The sequence below is a fragment of the Globicephala melas genome, chromosome 11, assembly GCF_963455315.2.
Source record: "Globicephala melas chromosome 11, mGloMel1.2, whole genome shotgun sequence".
Classification (NCBI taxonomy): Eukaryota; Metazoa; Chordata; class Mammalia; order Artiodactyla; family Delphinidae; genus Globicephala; species Globicephala melas.
The window spans coordinates 62,552,671-62,571,952 of record NC_083324.2 but is presented as its reverse complement, the minus strand read 5'-3'; the positions used below and the strand labels follow the sequence as shown (position 1 = coordinate 62,571,952).

General features: G+C 45.7%; 1 protein-coding gene across 1 annotated transcript in view; it reads right to left on the bottom strand.

The window, feature by feature from the left end:
• The window catches only part of GCLC (glutamate-cysteine ligase catalytic subunit), a 38,215-nt gene extending 21,577 nt beyond the window's left edge, over window positions 1-16,638 (bottom strand). The window contains exon 1 of the mRNA XM_030841001.2: window positions 16,043-16,638. Coding sequence (XP_030696861.1) covers window positions 16,043-16,192 — 150 coding nt within the window. The 5' untranslated portion in view covers window positions 16,193-16,638. The remainder of the gene's footprint in view (window positions 1-16,042) is intronic.
• Between the last annotated feature and the right edge of the window lie 2,644 nt (window positions 16,639-19,282).

Below are 19,282 nucleotides of genomic sequence, written 5' to 3'. Positions count from 1 at the left end.
AGATTCCAGCCTTAAAAACAAACCAAAGCACAGAAGCCCAGCAGGAGGCCTGGGTCCAGAGGAGCTGGGGCTGGGCAGCCCCCCTTTGAGGGGGGCTCTGGTCTGCAGACCCACCGTCCCAGGTGGAAGGCATCTGAGTCAGTCCTCCCTATCACAGAAATAGTACCATTCAAGAGACTGGTTTGCCCTTCAGCTAAGAAATATAAAAGGGGGAAAAAATGTTAGTAACCATAGGGAAATAGCCTGGCAGGTTTAGATGACAACGAAAATAAACTTTTGATGAATTTTTATTAGTTGTTGTTATGGACTGAATGTTAGCGCCCCCCACACCATTCTTATGTTGAAGCCCTTAACCCCCAATGTGATGGTATTTAGAAGTGAGGCCTTGGGGGGGCAGGTAATTAGATCAGGAGAGTGGGGCCCTTGTGACGCGATTTGTGCCCTTATAAGAAGAGACGAGAAAGATGATTTCTCGCCACTGTGTGAGAACACAGCGAGAAGGCAGCCCTTTGTAAGCCAGGAAGAGGGACCTCACTTGGAAACCAAATCTACCAGCACCTCTGACCATGGACCTTCCAACCTCCAGAACTGTGAGAAGTAAATGTTTGTTGTTTAAGCCACCCAGTCTGTGGTATTTGTTACAGCAGCCTGAACAGACGAGAGAGTTGTCTTACTGATGAGTTCAAGTCATCAGCGCTGAGGTGAAAACAGCACTTAATTTGGTAACAATCTAGTTCCATAAGACTCAGAAGCAGCTACAAGCAGTTCCCTATTTAGGGAGATTGTACTCTGAGAAAGCTCCTCTGTCAATTTCTGTGTACATTAGAAAAAAGGAATTTTCAAATTCCTTTGAAACAATATTATACAAAGGTCTCTGGGCCACTTCTCTAAAGTATTTAACCTATCATGCGTCTGACCTCTGGAGACAGGGAACCCATCACTGCGTCCCTGTGGGACAGTGAGGTCCTACATTGCTTCCCAGGCACTGGGATGAAGACTCTGGCCTCCTTGCACCCTGGAGAAGGGGTTGCAACCAGGTGGTCATGCCGAGGAGGGGGAAGGTGCGGGGTAACTCAGCCCAGGAGGACTGGGCTGCAGGGCGGGGTCCGCAGCCACCCTAAAGAAATTCACAATTCAGGATTCAGGGCCAGCTCCTCCATTCCACCGGCCCAAGCAGTAAGCAGTCTTGACTTCGGCGGGAACCACCCATTGCATCTAAGAGACCTGTTTTTCTCCTTACACCGACTCCTGAACAAGCCTGCAGCCATCTTGTGATAAGGCTCTAACTAGCTGATGACCCATCAGTGCTGAAACACAGCGCCCTGCTGCCTCCACACCCTTTGTCCTTTCACCCAAAGTCCTGTGGTCGGCAGGTGCTGGGAGCACTGCACAGAGCCAGGTGGATGTGGCTCCTGCTGTCAAGCTCACAGGTGGCTGAAATGACAGCCAGTAACTCAAGGGAGCTAAATGGTCTGGGGCACGTGTAACAGGAGGGTCTGGTCCCGCCTGGGGTATCAGAAGGTTTCCTGGGGGGAGGGGGGTGGCCAGGCAAAGGAGAGGGTCATCATAAATACAGCCCCCACTCCTGACCCCTGAGCTTCCCCTGACCACCACCCTGACTGCAGCGTAATCACCTGGTTGGCTGCCCAGAGATGCAGATAAACTAAACTGGGCCCACCCCTGGAGACCATGTCACAGTAGTCCCGCCTCTAGACTGTAAACTGTTTTAAAGCTAGTGACTGTGCCTTCTGCCCAGAAGATGGTTTCCTCACACAGCCAAATACTAATGACCAGGATTTTTGAGCACTTTCAACCATCCAGTTGGATGGCCCCCATTTCCGTATCTAGCAAGACACTCAAGCCTGGAGCACCCAAAGGGGTCCTAGAACCAACGGTGATGCTACTTGGTTTCAAAATCACTTGTAGTGATTTAGGGAAGACCTGCGTGGCAAGACCAGAAGAGCAGCTGTGCCTGAAACAGTGGGTGAACTTGAGGTGACCACCACAGGTCCAGGAACCCTTTGTATATGGTGACATTTTAGACTATAACTGTTGAAATGTTATTTTAAACTGCTCTATTTTCCCCAAAAGGAAACGTTTTTGTAGTTTACTCTAAAGTTACATCAGGGAACTATACTCAATATTTTGTGATAACCCATAAGGGAAAAGAATCTGAAAAAGAATATATATATGTGTATACATATATATGTATGTGTATATATATGTATGTATAACTGAATCACTTTGTTGTACACCTGAAACACAACATTGTAAATCAACTATACTTCAAAAAAAAAAAAAAAAAAGAAACACACGGCCAAAAATAAAGTTACATCAAATTCTTATAATATCTGCTATATTCTGACTTTTCCCCCACTATGAAATGCCATTTCATACCACAGAATAACACAGGGTGCACGTCAGGGAAGTTTACACAAAATAAACGTGGCCTTGCCCTGGCCTGGTCTTCCTCCAGTGTCCTAGACCAGGACTTCAGCTAACAGAGCAGGAGGTTCTTTAATCTCAATTTTAACACTGCGTAAAATGATGAATTTCCTATACGATTACGTAAAGTAACTTCCTTGCATCATTCCCCAAACAAATTCTTCACATGCCAAGATTAGTAATATGAAGCCTCAGTGAAAAATTTTAAGATTCAGGAGAGAGCAGGGAAAATTGTGATGAATCTCATAAAGGGGACAATGACACCTTTCGATAAAGGAAAGGAAAAACAAACACCCTCTCCTTTATGGTAAACACTAGGCACGTGTGACCTTTTTAGATTTAAAATTAAAGTAGGGTTTCCCTGGTGTTGCAGTGGTTAAGAATCTGCCTGCCAATGCAGGGGACACGGGTTGGAGCCCTGGTCCAGGAAGATCCCACATGCCGTGGAGCAACTAAGCCCGTGTGCCACAACTACTGAGCTTGCACTCTAGAGCCCGTGAGCCACAATTACTGAGCCCATGTGCCACATCTACTGAACCCGCGCACCTAGAGCCCGTACTCCGCAACAAGAGAAGCCACCCAATGAGAAGCCTGTGCACCGCCATGAAGAGTAGCCCCCGGCTCGCTGCAACTAGAGAAAACAGCAACGAAGACCCAATGCAGCCAAAAATAAAATAAATAAACTTGTAAAAAATAAAATTAAAGTAAAATAAAAATTTCAGTTCCCAAGTCCCTAATGATATCGCAAACAATTCAATTACTGCAGGAAGTTGTACTGGACAGCACTGGACTTAAACCCGAGAGAAATCACCTCTTGGAATTATATCTGGACACACTTACTGATGCATTACTGCTGGTGCAAAGGAAAGCCCCACATGCCAATCTGCTCTTTCATGTCCTACAAATGGTGTGAGACATTTACTTTCTGGGCCTCTGAATTGACACTGGCTGATTTTTTTTAACCATGCCACTACACTTCAGGCATGTGTCAGTTTTCATTTTCTGATGGTTACAAAGACCAGGCTAAGTCACTCCTACCTTATTTCTGAACCAAAGTAGAACCCAACCAGTCTGCTCCCACAATTAACCTCACAAAAGAGAGCACATCACGTGAAGTTGCCAAAGGAGATGTTTGCTGTGGCCACCAACACGGGCACTCTGCAACTTAGAAACCTAAGCCAGAAGACACGTCCTCCTAAAGAAATAATACTGTAAATATAAATAGTTCTTATTTACCTCAAAACACCTGCAGGTTAGTACTATAGCTTCTGGGTTCTGAGGACAAGTGAATTCTTTGCTTCTTTCCTGAGAACAGGGTCCTGGTTACCGCGCGGCTGACAAGAGAAGGTGTCTTGGACCAACTGCTCTGCAGCGCTTAGGTGGGGAGGGGGCGGTGAGGGAGTGAGAGGTCAGGACCCCTGAAGGACTCCCACGAGGTAAAGGAGAACTCAGGGCTTCAGCAGGGCTGGCTCAGGGCCCCAGGCACTCCTGGAGCAGGTGACTGACAAAGCAAGCTAGGTCCCTGTAAGTGTGTTTAGAGATGAAGTTGGCCCAAATTCAGGGACCACCATCAAGAGATAAGAAATTCAGGGCTTTAGTTCTTAGGAACTGGTGATAGATTAACCCACCCAACAAAGGGAGGGTGATGCTTTCTAAAGAGACCTAGACCCAGTGCCGAAACAGGACGTGCAACTCCTAAGTCACTGCTGTGCTCAGAGGGGCCCTTGGGCCCCCAGGGGCAGGCGACAGCGATTCCAGACCTCCAAGTGCAATGCCATTCCACCACAGTGAGGGTCTCCTTCATAACCGCATCTGAGGGTGCCTGGATGCTGAGGCAGGTCCCACCAAGAGAGCAATTCTGACCTGCTGAAGACAGGGTCTGCAGGATCCAAGACGTGCTAAGACAAACCCCTTCCTGCCATACCTGGAAAAGGATTACAATCTCTGTTTGAGATAAACCAGAGCTCCTGACTTGGGGCTCTGATGCTGGCCCACTACGTGCGGCCCGGGACAAGGTCCGCCTGGCAGCATAGCTATCAAGTGAGGTCAGCCTCATCCCCACAGAGGCTCATGCCCTTTCACAGGGCTAGGCTGCCAGCAGAAGATTAGCTGGAAAGGCCGCAGCCACATTGCTAAACCTGTTAGCATTTGCCCTGCGGACCGAGAAATTGACCACACATCCTCGACTTTTCAGATCTGAAAGTGTAGCTGGCATTTCACTTGGAGGGAACCACTGATCATCTGGTAACCAAAAACACCGACGCTTGCACTTGTTGCTCGAGACCTTTAGCAAAGCAGCCCACCTGCCTTGTTACCCCACCCCACACTCTACGCCTTTCCCTTCCACCTCCAGCCTCGCCTCGGGTTGAAGCCTAGTTTGAATCTTAGTAACATCTGTGTTTTTTTCTTTTATAAAATGAGGATAACGCCTACCTCAAGGGGCCACCAGGGAGGAGCACACAAAGTAATGTGTCAAGTGCCTAAAGTGGTAGTTGAGTACACATATCCTCACGTGTTAGTGATGATTTTCTAGCTCTCGGGCAGGGACACACGTATTGAGGCAGAACAGTGTCTTTTAAGTGTTCTTATGGGTCCATGGTGGCCTGTAATCAACATTACCAAAAAACGTTGAAATGAGTAATAAATACCAGAATATGTCATTCATGGAAAAGAAGTACTATTTCACCCAAATACTGTTTCGCACTGTGTTTGTTTCAGGCACTCGCGGTCTCAGTAAAAGGAAAGACTTCATGCAGAACACCGCCAGCTCTGCGACAGTGGGCACAGGTCAAGTCACCCCCCTCCCGGACACTTTCAAATGGCTCAAACTCAGCACATCTTAGCACCCTCACCACGTGTGCTGCCCCTCCACTCCAGCCCCGCCCCCCAGGCTGCACCCACACAGGCCTTCCTTCTGCTTCTCCGCCAGTCAACCACTCCAGGGCCTGGACAGCACCGCTGTTCTCTGCTTGGAAAGCTCTGACCGCAGCCCCTCAAGTAGCTGGCTCCTGATGGGCTCTAGTCACGTGCTACCTCTTCAGAGCAACCTTGGCTAACCCCCAACACTAGGACCTCTCTTGTCCCATGCCCAGGGGTGCCACCCACACTAGTGCCTTGTGGAGTTGTGGAAGTGGTTACCCAGGCCAGAGCAGTCTTAATTTCCCCTCTCTCCTCACAAATATTACAATTATGGACATTTGGAACATGTCCTAATCTAACAAAGTGTCCCTTCCAACTCTAAACTACTATGTCTGTCATCAAACTCTTCCAGAAGTTCTTGTGGTATGAAACCATCCATTTTTCTTTCCCTCTCAAAGATAAGACAGTACACACACTGCATTGCCAGGAAGGGAATTTTTTTCAAATGCATCGTCTTGCTACCTAAAGCTCACCCCTTCTAAGCACATGATCTCCTAATTGTATGCATACATCAGTGGAAATCTTTCTAAAATTGATTACATCCTCTTCTGCTACAATAAGAAGATACTAAACATACTTCCACTTTTTTTATTAAGGCTTCAGACTCGGGGCAATTTCATTTCTTTAACAGAGCAAGGCCCTGGGAGGCACCGGCTGCCGTGTTGAGATCTGCTTTTCCAAGCTGCTCTCCGACTTGGTCTCTGATTGCTGCCTCGACTGATTTTTTGTAGTTCATCCTGAACCGTGGAAGGAAATGACCAGCTTGCAGGAATTGTGGACAAAGTGAGCAATCTCCGGGTGAGGGCTTGAGACAGGCTTCCAGGAGTAAAGTGCATGCACTCTGTACCGAGAGGGCTTTTGCCTGCTTCCTAGTTCTCGCTGTCTGTGTTTTGGGGCCGGCAGCTCCTGAGCCCTGGATACCACTCACACAGCCATGGAGAGAGGACCACAGGCAGGGCTGCTGCCGCATGGTGTGTTGGACGATATGCCTTCCAAGTGCCCGACTTGCGTAAATACGTGAACGCTTTAGCGGGAAATGAGGGAAGCGCTCCCAAATAACCTCTTTAACGTTCCTCTGAGGCTTACAGTGCTCAGCGTATCCTTTCAAGCGAAAAAACTTTTTAAATTAAAAAATGTAAACTTTCATGGAGGCTCTTGCCTTCAGGGTTTGTTTTAACTCTGCTAAATCATCATCCAGTACAAAAAAAGGAAGGTGTTAACTAAATCCAAAGGACTGAAAAAAGGGCCTGGGGAATGGGAGACAAGACAGTGGGTTTGTGTGAACATTTATGTAATTAGGAACATCTGGTTTGGGGGTTCTTTTGTAATCTTGTTGTGGAAATAAGTTTAATTACTAAATCCTGACCATAACAGACACAAACATCTAAGAACACAGCAAGCTCTCCAAACAGTGTCCAACAGAGTAGAGCCGTGGCCATATGAATGCTGCAAAAATATACCAACCTAGATAACCAAGTTTTCTGGACACCTATAAAAGATGTGCTCTTTTGGCTAGAAGTCTGATGCTTATTTATGTTTCCTTAACTCCTGAAACATCTGAAACAATGTCTGAGAAACCCAGCCCTTAAGTGGAGGAGATGCAGGGTCATCATTCTAAATTACTCAGTCCTTTATGATCAGTTTCAATATACAATCCCCGTGGCTACTAAGTAACCAAAATGCTTTCCCATATGCTTTCCCAATTCAATTCTGTTTCTTTCTGAAAATCATAACCAAGATTTCAAGGACCCTACAAGCTGTGAAAACATGCATGGGCTTTGAGCCATTTATTTTGGCTGGAAACCAATTTTTGCTCTTTTCCCAAGTTCTAGTATGTTCGAGATAGGTCGCTGCCAAAGCCTCCAGTCCCCTAACCGGCCAACTCTGGCTTCACTTCGGTTCCCATCCTTGCACTCCTCTCGAAAGCCTGACATCCTTCCTGCCCCCAGGGCAGTCCTACTGCCCCCACTGGTCCTTCTCCAGATCCCACACACGTCCAGGTCCTTCCGTGTGTATCACCAGGGTTCGGAGGGGATGGCCATGCTTCCTCTCTGGGTTAGTCATCTCGCTCTCCTCCTTGGTTTTAACCCCATCTTCAGGCCCGTGGCTGCCCTGCCACACACACAGCCAGCTCAGATGTTGCTCCAGCTCCCTCTGCACTGTCTACTCCGCATCTCCACTGTATGAGCACTGGGCTCCTTCACCTAGGAGGTCCCAAACCAGAAGATCCAAGCAGTTCCCCAGGAACTATCCCCACAGGCTACACTCTCTCCCCTCCCTCAGTATCGAGGTAACCTCTGCAGTGGGAGCTGCCAGCCTCTAGTTACCCTCCCAGCCCGTTTTCCCCACCACCGCCGAAGAGACCCAGGATCAGTCTCCCGGTACGATTCCTGGACTGACAATACCACGTCTCCTGGCATGGTCCATTACAAAAGACCTTGACATATATACACTAATATGTATAAAATGGATAACTAATAAGAACCTGCTGTATAAAAAAATAAATAAAATTCAAAAATTCTAAAAAAAGATATATGTATAACTGAATCAATTTGTCGTACATCTAAAACTAACAATATTGTAAATCAACTATAGTCCAATATAAAAAAATTAATTACAAAAACAAAAAAAAAACCCCAAAAAACAAAGGACCTTCGACAGCCTCAGCCTCTAGCCACTCCCCTTACCCTGCTCTGGTCCCACACCACGGCAGTGATCCTCAACTTCAGGCACTTCACAGTCACACGTCTGCACACACCCTTCCCTTGCGCTCTCTGTCTCCCTTTGAGATCCTCCCAGAAGGTCCCCCACTCCGCCCCCATCTCTAAGACTCCCAGGATCTCCAGGCAGAGAGTAAACTCCTCCCCTCCTCTCTCCAGCCTGTCCCCTGACCCTGCCATGCCACTGGAGTTCTTCAAGGGCAGGGAGCTTCTCCCTTTTCTTGGTTTCTCTCTTCAACCCCATGACCTACCACAGGAAGTCCTTGATAAACAGGAGTCACTCAATAAATACTTAAAAGTCATCCATCATGGAAATAAAGCCTTTAGTGTTTGCCACATGTAAGTGAAGCTTAAGTCTCAGTTTTTCTGAAGGAAACAGTCTGCGATATCTTGTTTTTATTTTTTTTTTAATAGAAACATTATGGGGTTCAAACAGGTTTACTTAGGAAGTTAAGGAAAAGGTTTTAGAAACCTAATATCTATGGGTTTGTAATTAGATTACTTTTTCAGTAGCCAGTAAAGTACGTTCTCTTTGAAAAATCCTAAAACCCAAAAGGTGACGGGATAAGGAAACGGATTCTACTGTCTCTTGTACACATTTCCTGATTTTTGTAAGTTGCGTGGCATTTAAAGCATTCTGAAACAGTCAAATTGTTAAAAGATACAATTAGAAATTATATATACATATAAAAGCATGCAATTCAAAACCAAATGATAGAATTTTTTGATTATTCTTGCAGATGAGGAAATTGTGGTCCAAAGAATTTAAGTTCTGTATCTAAGATCACACGACTGTTTGGAGGAAGACTTGCGGCTGCACTCCCATCTTCAAGTTAACCCATTCTTAAACATGTATGCAAACTTCAAAATAATTGTGTTTTCACCAAATACCCAGTCATAGGATGATAACAGTGGTACTAAGCGATGAACATTACAGCATAAAGGCAAAGAAAATCCTGACTTAAAAAACTTGGCTATATCTAGGTTGCTGGAGATACAACCATGAGGGTAGCTAGCCTTTGGACAAAGCTTACAAAGGAGAGCAGAGCTCAGAGAAAAGGTAGAAAGACTTCCACTTCGGTTCAAGATGGAGTAATAGCGATCAATTTCACACCCCCCACCCTGAAAAAAAAAAAAAAGAGAAAGAGAGAAAATATATAAAAGAATTTTCAAGACACTGGACATCAGATAACAAAGGGCAGAGATCCCCGTGACAGGAGGGACAATTTTAAAGTGAGTGAGCCCTGCAAATGCCCCAGCTTTCTGCCTGGCAAGAGGCACTAGATCATGGGCAGGGAGGTGAAGCAGAGCCCACGGTGGGAGTGGGGGTTTGGTGGGGGGAAGGACTCCCTGAATTGAAGAGATAGAGCTGAGTATCTGAGGAAACCAAGTAATTTTGAGGTCACAGGACCAAGTACCAAAGAGAAGAGAGCTGCACAGACAATTCCGGAGATGTGCAGAGGGTCCCCCCTTAAGGACTTGGTAGTAAATCGACCCACACGTGAGAGGTGAGGACCCAAAGCTGGGACAGGGTGCCTTCCCCCCCCCCCAGAATGGAATAACTCCTAGTTCAGGGCATTGAGGAAGGTAGCCCTGAAGGCCTTGCCTTGGCAGAAGAGAATAATTAGCCCTAAAGTGACACTCTTCCGGACCTGCTGAATAAATTGTAAAAGCAAGACCTGAAAGGATCAAACCATCTCCAAATAACTATATTCCAGAACAAAGCTTAAGAATACGTTTAGGAAAACGCAAATATCAAGCACCCAACGAGGTAAAATTCACAATGTCTGGCATCCAATCAAAGACTACCAGGCATGCAAAGAAGCAGAGAAACCTACTCAAAATGTAGAGAAAAAGTCAAGTGAACCTGACTTTAAATGACAGAGATGATAGAATTAGCAAAGACATTAAAACAGTTACTAGAACTGTATTCCCTATGTTCAAAAGCAGTATAGTAAGGTTGCAGGATACAAGATAAATACACAAAATCAATTTTATTTTAATATATTAGCAACAACAATCAGAAATTATAACTTAAAGAATAATACCATATACAATAAAAAAATATGAAACACTCAGTGATACATCTGACAAAAGACATGAAAGACTTGTCCACTGAAAACTACAAAACACTGATGAGAGAAATTAAACAAGTGGAGAGATATACTTGTTCATGGGCTGGAAGCATGGTTAAGATGTCAATTCTCCCCAAACAATCTACAGATTCAACGCAACCACGGTCAACATCCCACTAGGGTTTGTTTTGGGTAGAAACTGCCAAGATGTTCTAAAATTCATGTGTAAATTCAAAGGACCTAAAAGAGTCAAAATGAGTTGAAAAAGAGCAAAGTTGGAGAGGTAAGACTACCTGATCTCACAGTTTATTATAAATTATAGCAATAAAAAGTGTGGTATTGGCATAAGGACAAATAGAGCAATGGAACAGTACAAAGAGTCCAGAAATGAAACCACACATAGACAACTGATATTAGACAAATGTGCAAGGGCCTTCGGCCGTGGAGAAAAGATAGTCTTTTCAACAAGTAGTGCTGGGGCACTGTGCGAAAGCAACCAAACCCAAAAATCCATACCCTGCATCATATACAAAAGTGAACTCCAAAAGGATCATAGACCTAAATGTAAACCTAAGACCATAAAACTTCTAGAGGAAAATACAGGAGAAAACCTTAGATAATGAAAGATTTCCTAGACAGAAACACAAATTCTATGTTAGAGGCTCAGATAATATTCTGACATCTTTTCTCAAGATATGGGGCCTTACACTGAACATTACCTAGGTTTCTCCTTCAAAATGAAGCTACAGAGTTCTATTTAGTACATTTGCTAACACCACTGCTAGACATTCCTAGAAGTGGTACCTTTAGAAGTGATATCCTGGACATTCCTCTTCACAAAGAAGAATTCAACAGTGATGTGGTGGGGTCACAGTAACTTGTTCAGGAGTCCAGAAACATGTTCTTAGGGGAGCCACGTGTGCAGAAGGAATAAACATTTTCCTCCCATTGTGTTTTCGCCATATTTAAAGTACATCAAAACCTCTACGTATCCAAAGACCTCTACAAACTAATCCTACCTGTTCACCGCACTGACAACACCACCAGACACAGAACGCTCACACACCAATGCTATTTCTCACCTTTCTGCCTTTATTACACTGTTCACTTGCCTGGAATCCTTCCCTTCTCTTCCCTTCTCTTCATATAAATAACGACCCTAATTCTCTAGGGCAGCTTCCCAAAGATGGTGCCTGACGCATCACAATCACCTGGGGTGCTGTGTGTCTCACACGTCTGCAAAGGGCACAAGGGAACATCTGGAGGTGATGGAAGTGTTATATGTACACAAATGTTTCCTATTTCTTTGTTTTGACTGTGGTTGCAGATATCTGGTTGTATACACTTGTTAGAAGTCATTGAGCTCTATGTTTAAAGTGGGTGCATATTATTGTATGTAAATTATAATTCAATGAAATTGGTTTAAAAAGAAAGCCCACATAAAACTATATAACACGAAATGAACAGGGGGAAAAAATCCCAAACTGAATTGGGACATGAATTCTCAGAGTAATTTTTGCTCAGTACCTTATTCTAAGAAGTCATTGTCAAATAATGCATTTTAAAAACACAATTTAGATTCTGAAATGCAGTTTAGAAATACCATAAACAATTACTAAGCTAATGGAATACAATTATATCTGAATGGGCAAATTTCAGTTAAAAACCGGCAAACATGGAATGCCTCATTCCCCAATAACCATGGCTATTTAAATGATATATTTTAAATGAGATATCCTGGGTATTTAAACATTCCCAAGTGAACATTTATGAGTCTTACTTAAAAGACTAGGCACTTACTTGTAAACCATTCCAACAACATTATCTCATTTAATCTTACTAACTCTATAAGGAAGGTATTACTCTCCCCATTTTACAGATGACAAAACTGAGATAAGCACTTCGTCCAAAGCTACACAGAACCTTCAATTAGACTCAAATGACTATGCTTTTGTCCATTCTAGATTTATAGCTCAGGATGTTATTTTTGCTATAGGATCATAAGCTTACTGATTAACAAGCTATGCATTTTCTAATTAGTCATGTAAGCATTCTTAACCTACATAGGTAATTTGAAGTTCTAACTATGAATGATATGCCAGCCCTTTATAAATCCCATCTCAGTTCTTATTGGTTTTACACATGATAATAACACACTTATAAATATTAAAGATGTATATTTCTCTCAAAGTTCTCATAGATTTATCTGCTCATTAGAGTACAATTGACCTTCTTGCCTTTGAAAGGCAAAAAAGAAAAATCAGAAAAAATGTTTCCTTTAAAATGTTTTTCTGACACATCTGTAACCTGGAGAGTTTGAACTCTGTAAAAAGATTTGATGAAATCTCATACATTGTAAATATTCCAAAACCTGGTGTAATGTATTTAAGAAGTAGACCGTGAAGTCAGACAGATTTCAATTCTTATATGCCTCTGCCACTGAGTAGCTGAAGAGCCTGGCAGGTAGCTGACACTAGAGGGATATTAGGAAGCATTCAAGAGTCGAATTTACTGCCACATTTGCAGTGTTTATAAACTTCCTAGGTTTGTCTTTTAATGTGCATACTCCAACTTACAAAATCTGTACCTAAAAAGTTGTGTGTGGGCTGTGAAGAGAGAAGTGCTTACTTTTTTGCATAAAAGAACGCTTAGCAGGCATCAGGGCCCCCAGGAACACCCATCTCACCTCCCCCTCACCCCCATCTGGGGCAGCATGAAATATCTTCCCAGTACCTGGGAGTTAGAACTTCGACTACCCACAGTAACAGCATGATCAATGGGTTGGGACCAGCCACACTAAAGGCGAAACTCGCATTTGTAAGCTGACCTGGGAATCTGCCTGTTTCTAAGGTTCTCACAGGAAAATACTTCTGAATTCCAAAAAGCCAGCAGACACACACTTGTACAATACAACCATTTTTACCACAGTGACTGGTGGCAGCCTTCTCTTCACTCAGCAGTCTAAAGATGATCCCAGGCGAGTTTCAAAGAGGAACAACCCTCTCATTTTCCAAAGGAGGAAACTGAGGTTCACAACCACCAAGGTGGTTGGCAAGCCTTGGAATACAACACAAGTGCAACTCCAAATCCAAGTTCTTCCTGATAAATACCACCAGAGACAAATACTGTCCTAGCGCCAAGCATTCCCAAAGTGGCAGGCTCTCCTTCCAACCAGACCTACAATGATAGCTTTAGGCTGCTTTCTTTCCTTTTTTAATCCGAGTCCATGGTCCTGTAAGCGCAACATCAAAACTTCCACAAAGAGCAGTACTTTGATATCACGCTGACCCAGCCCAACATATCACGTCCCAAACACCCTTTTCTGTCTGGTGGGGCCATCCTTCATCTCCAGGGCCATGGCACCCACCACACCCTTCTCCACTTTTATCGGCCCAGCCTGATTCTTGGTTGTTCCCTAGGCTTCTGCATCCAAACAAGCTCACTTGCAGGCTGATTCTGCCTGCAGACTTTTACTCAGTAGACGTGACAGGGAGTTCCCACTATGCGCAAGGCTAAGAGTGTTAACGGCCTGCTCTTTCTCAGAGGCTCACCTCGTCAGGGAGGCCTGCCATGATAAATGTGGGACTCTGACTTTCAAACCCCATAACTGCAACCACAGTAAGAAATAATTTACATGCACCCAATATACCACCCCTACACACACTCTCAAATAACTCAAGTTTGACATAATATTCTCACTACGTGTGATAAACCAATACTCTTCATCCTACCCCATTTCCATTTTTAAAGTCTCGGAGAGAAAAAAATCTAAGGGGAGAGGAGAGATCATAAAATACACACAATACACAAATAATACACAGTAGTCCCTCGGTATCCACAAGGGACTGGTGCCAGGACCCGCCAGAGACACCAAAATCCGCAGAGGCTCAAGTCCCATAGTTGGCCTTCCATTCAGCATCTGTGGATTCAGCCAACTGTGGATCAGGCTGTATTCACTATCCGACAAAAAAACCTCATATAAGTAAACCTGAGCAGTTCAGACTCTAGTTTTTCAAGGGTCAAAATGTCAGATGCTGTAAAGAAACAACGAATTTCAGACTTCTAAAATCTTCTAAATTTATTTCTCAACCCACTAATGGATCATGATCTCCAGTTTGAAAAGTAATTTTCTGTAACATAAGAGTGATTACCTTTACATGATGCTGGAGGAACAGAAGCATCAGCAAATGCTTAGGTGTGAGACAACCCCCGCTCCCCCACCCAAGTCACATCGCTGTCCAGAGATGCAGAGGTACCACAACGGAGAGTTAGCCCCTGTTTGATTTACAGAATCAAACTGGGGGAGACCAAGCTTTCAATGAAGTCCTATTCCAGGAGTAGGAAGAGTGGGGCTTTTTTCTTAACCACGGGGGAAGTCTTCACAATCTCAATTCTTCCCCTTGGGTCATACTGCTTATTTCCAAGAGGACTGTCAATACTGGCAGGCAGGAATTTTATTCTTTTTGAAAATCTTACACTCTACCCAGACATGACTGAAGCAGAATTTAAAGTAATAATAAATAATCAGTGGGTTATTTTTTAAATCTAAGATAACTTTTCTACTCCATGGTTTCTGTTAAACAGTAAACTCCCCATTCCAAAGGACATGGGTTTGTTAGTGGAAAAAAAGGAAAGGGAGGTGTGGGAGAGAAAAAAACATCTAGAGGGAACAGAGGATAGATCATAAAATAAACACAATACACGAATATATAAAATGTCGGATGCTGTAAAAAAAAAAAAAAAAGAGTTTTAGTCTAAAACTGAAGAATCATCACCAAACATACTGTACCCCTCTTCTGTCCAATAAAGTATGGCAAACCACTTACAGTAGAAATGTGAATTACTAGTCATGATACTTTTCTAGCTTACAAGAGCACAATTCCTTCAAATGACAGGCAGAATTATTTTCCAATCATAGAAAAACTAACTTTTTGCAAGGAGAGAGATTCGGCACTGGTGTAGCAGCACCTTGACACATAGGTAAAGAGTGATAACACTGACAAGGAGATAAATTATTTACACCTGAGCAAGCCATGGAAGGCAAAAGGTAAAAACACGAAAAATATAAACGAACCTTTCCAGAAGTCATTTGATTATTTGAACTGTATATACACGTCTTTTTTAAAAAAACAGGAAGGAAAGGCATAAAACGCTTTGGCAGAAAAGACTTTAAAACTAACAGGAGGCAGTGCTTTCCAAATCATTCCAATAAACAATGGTTCAATATTGAGAATCTAGAGGCATTTCACTTCGAAGCAGCACACATGTGGAAGCACAGATTCGGAAAGTTTATATACTAGATCTGGGCCATGGAAAGACACTAACAGATCCTAATTTTGAAGCTCTCAGAGTTCCCAGTTAGAATTAAACCAAGCCATGATTTTTTAAATTTATATCTATAAAGTGGTGGTCGGGGGGTGGTTGATGAGGAGAAGCTGGAGGTTTAAAAGGCACCAGGATAAGGTGGGGCGGAAGTGAAATCCTGAAGACCTGATTCCTAACAGCAACCGGCCTTCTAGGACAACTTTAGTCCCTTTCACGTTAATGGCATTTTGAGACGGGACCGTGGGTCGATAGGCGGCGGGCAGACACCCCAGCCTGAAAACTCCTCCAGGCACCCAGTGTCACACTTTTGCACGCTCACGCCCTCCGAGCGCCTACTCCGCACTTGCTGAATGGAAACGAACCTCGAATGAATGAATGGGAGAGAGAAGTCCGGCCAAAGGCTCGGAGCACGGCCCTGGACAGCGCTGGACGCCCGCGGGCTCGGCGGGGACCCTCGGGGGCGCGGCGGGGACCCTCAGGGCAGCGCAGGGCGCGGATCGAGGGCGCAGGGGCCTCGCCGAACAAAGGGGCGCGGAGCAGCGGGGGCCGGGCGCTCACCTCGTCGCCCCACTTGAGCACGTCCTTGTGCCGGTCCTTGACGGCGTGGTAGATGTGCAGGAACTGGAGGATCCCGTGCAGCCGCACGTGGTCGGCGTGGCGCTGGGTCTCCTCCCAGCTCAGTGGCGAGCCCTGGGACAGTAGCCCCATGGCCGCCCCCTCTCCTCGCCCTCTGGGCCGGCGGCGGCCGCTCCGGGCTCCCGGCGCGCGGCGCGGGCCGGACACTCAGCTCCCCGCGGAAGGCGGCGGCGGCTCAGCCCCGAGGGGGCGCCCTCGGGCCGCAGCCGGCGGAGGAAGGGTCCGGTCCGCTCCGGCTCCCCCGCGCGAGTTCCTCGCCGCCCGGGGGACCGACCCAGGGGCTGGGTGTACCGCGCGGACGGAGGCTGCGGACCGGGGGGGGCCGGCTGGACGGCCCTCTGCCCGACGGCCTGGCCCCTCACCCGCTCCGGCTCCCGCCCTGTTCCTGCTGCGAGGCGGCGGTGCCCACAGCCCCGGCACAGCGGTGGCTCCCGCTTCTCTTTGCCGGTGTCCTGCACTACCTCCTTCCTACTTGTGACCAAAACCTGCGCCGCTGAGCATGCCCAGTGCTCCCAACCGCTCGCCGCTCCCCAGCTCGATCCGCCGCTCCGGATTTTATAGACTGCGGGCTTGGGGCGGGGAAAGGAGGCGGTGCGGCCGAGGAGGCGTGGCCGAGCACCCGCAGAGACTCGGAGGCTGTAGGGTAGGCGTGCGCAGGCGTGGTTAGGGCGGAGTCCAAGGGGAGGGCCTCACCAGGCCGGGGTCGGCCTCGCTTTAAGCAAACGCGATGTGTAAAAATCCGTTTTCTCTAATCCAAAGAGAGAAACTCTGCGTTGGGGAAGAAGTTTGATTATTCGAATAAATGAAGAATCCACCATATTATTTTTTATGGAGAGAAGCGCCTCACACTTATAAAACCAGGGTGAGAGCAGCAGGGTGTGGCAAGAAAATTTGTCTCCAGGTTTTTAGACGTGTACATATTATTTGTGTAGTCTCTAACTATTTATTTGACGACATATGTTCTTTGGATGGCACAGACACCATTCACTGCAACCAAAGGAGCTTTGTCAACATTTCCATAAGGATCGTTAGAAGGAATCATCTCCAAAGTATATCCCCCATCCAAACCTAGGATTCAACCATCAAGTGATTAAAATGATGCTCATGTGAGCTTACCACGGGGTGGAAGGTTTTAGAAACAGCTGGGGTTAGCCTTATCCTGGCAGGAAAGGGAAGGAAGGAGGTACCTCGCCCCCAAGTAGTTGTTCAAAAAATATGTCAAAAGAGCAATGAGATGACAGATCAGGGGAAAAGTGACGGCAACTAGATCATATGTGTACTGAGACCAGAAAGTGTGTACTTACTTGCCCTCTTCCCTCACACCACAAAGTTAACATTTAGTGACCACTTAATGACTGACAAATGGGTACACGATCCTAGAAGTCTCTTCTCCCACACCCTTCATGTTGGCTGTGCCCATCTCAGGGCTTGGGGACATGGATACCCAAGGTCTGGCTGTAATGTCCACAGGGGTGTATGTGTATGTGTCTGGAGTGTGGGTGGGGATGTGAGGGGGTTTGAAGCTCAGTAGATGAGGTTTCAATCATCTGTTTCAACAGCCAGGATAAAAACCAAGCCTCATTCTACTTTGTCCACAGCCCCCTCTTCCTTGTACCCTCCCCACCAACCTCACTAGACCTGTGCGGTCCTGGCTTTCTGCTGTTTCTTCTGCTTGGAATTCTTCACCTGACACAATCCTGTTCATTCTTTGAGTCCCAGTTACTCCTCTCTGTCTTTTGGTTGCACTTGTACATGTCACTATTTCTACGTTATGATAGAATCATTTAAAAAATATTTCCACACTAGGTAGTGACTTCCTCTGGGATAGAGATGATTCACGCCTTTTGTATCTTTAACTCTAGAAAAGTGCTTTGTATAAATGGAAAGAGGCAGTGTGGAGATGGGGAGGGAGGGATAGTATTGGTCACTGTTTCACGAGGCATTCACGTCCAGGCGAGGCATCCAAAGGATCATTTTGTAATTCTCATAATCTCATCTCACATCTGCATACCCTGGCATTGTTCAATACAATAGCCATCAGCCACATATGGTTGACCATTTGAAATGTGGCTAATTTGAGAAAGTGAATTTTACTTTTGTTTTAATCCAGTAAAATAGGAATTGTAAAATTGATGTTCCATTTGGCTACTGGAAAGCTTCTAAGTAAATCTGGAACAGATTGGGAATGTGAAATCCACTTTTTCATCTGTAAATTTTATGAACTCTAAATACGGATCAAGTATTTCCAAAGAAAATTTATTGGACTGGAAATGAGCTGAGTGTAATACACACACCAGATTCAAAGACTTAGTACACACAAAGAATGTAAATATCTCATTAGTAATTTTATATTGATTACATGTTTCTATACTAGTATTTTGGATATGTTATAGTATATTACTTAAATTAATTGACCTCCAGGGTGACTTGTAATTGCTGTTACAAGGGGAAAAAACAACTACAGATCAACAGACGTCATATTTAACAAGTCATTCCCCTCTATTTGACAGTGTTTTGCATTTTCTTTGGTTTACTTCTCGATTTCATTCTGTAGATTGCACCCAAGACTGGGTTTCGACTTGTGGGAGAGGGTTTTCTGCAGACAGCCCCGCACAGAACGTTTAAGGCCTTAATGATGGCTAAAGCGAAAAGAAGGCGCGCATATCGTGCAGAATCAGCCTTGACCAAAGGTGGATTCCCGGACAGTTCTGCACAAAACAGCAAGACCCACTGGGCCGGAACCCAGCGACAGTACAAACACCGCATCCTGCGCTCGGGGTATCCAGGGAGGCCGAAAGCTCCGCCCCCAGGGCCGCCCGGAAAATCCGGGCGGTGGAACCGAGGGGCGGGGAGCGGGCGCCGCTCTGAGCATGCTCGGAGAGCCGGCGGTTCGCGCGAGGAAGCGGTGCGGCCGCGGGCGCTGCACGCCGAGACGGTGTTGTGGTCCAGCCCCCGACACGTGACTGCGCGGGTCCGGCCCCCGCGCACAGCGCCGCCTCGCCGTGACTCAGCACTCTGTGCCGGCTCAGAGCTAGAAGTCAATCCCGGAGAGGCTGGCCAAGTTGGAAGTGTGGTCCTGCACTCCTGCCTCCGGGGCTGCTGCTGCTGATGTTGCGGCAGCCATTTCAGTCTCGTCGGTTTTCGGGCCTCCGGTCAAAGAGG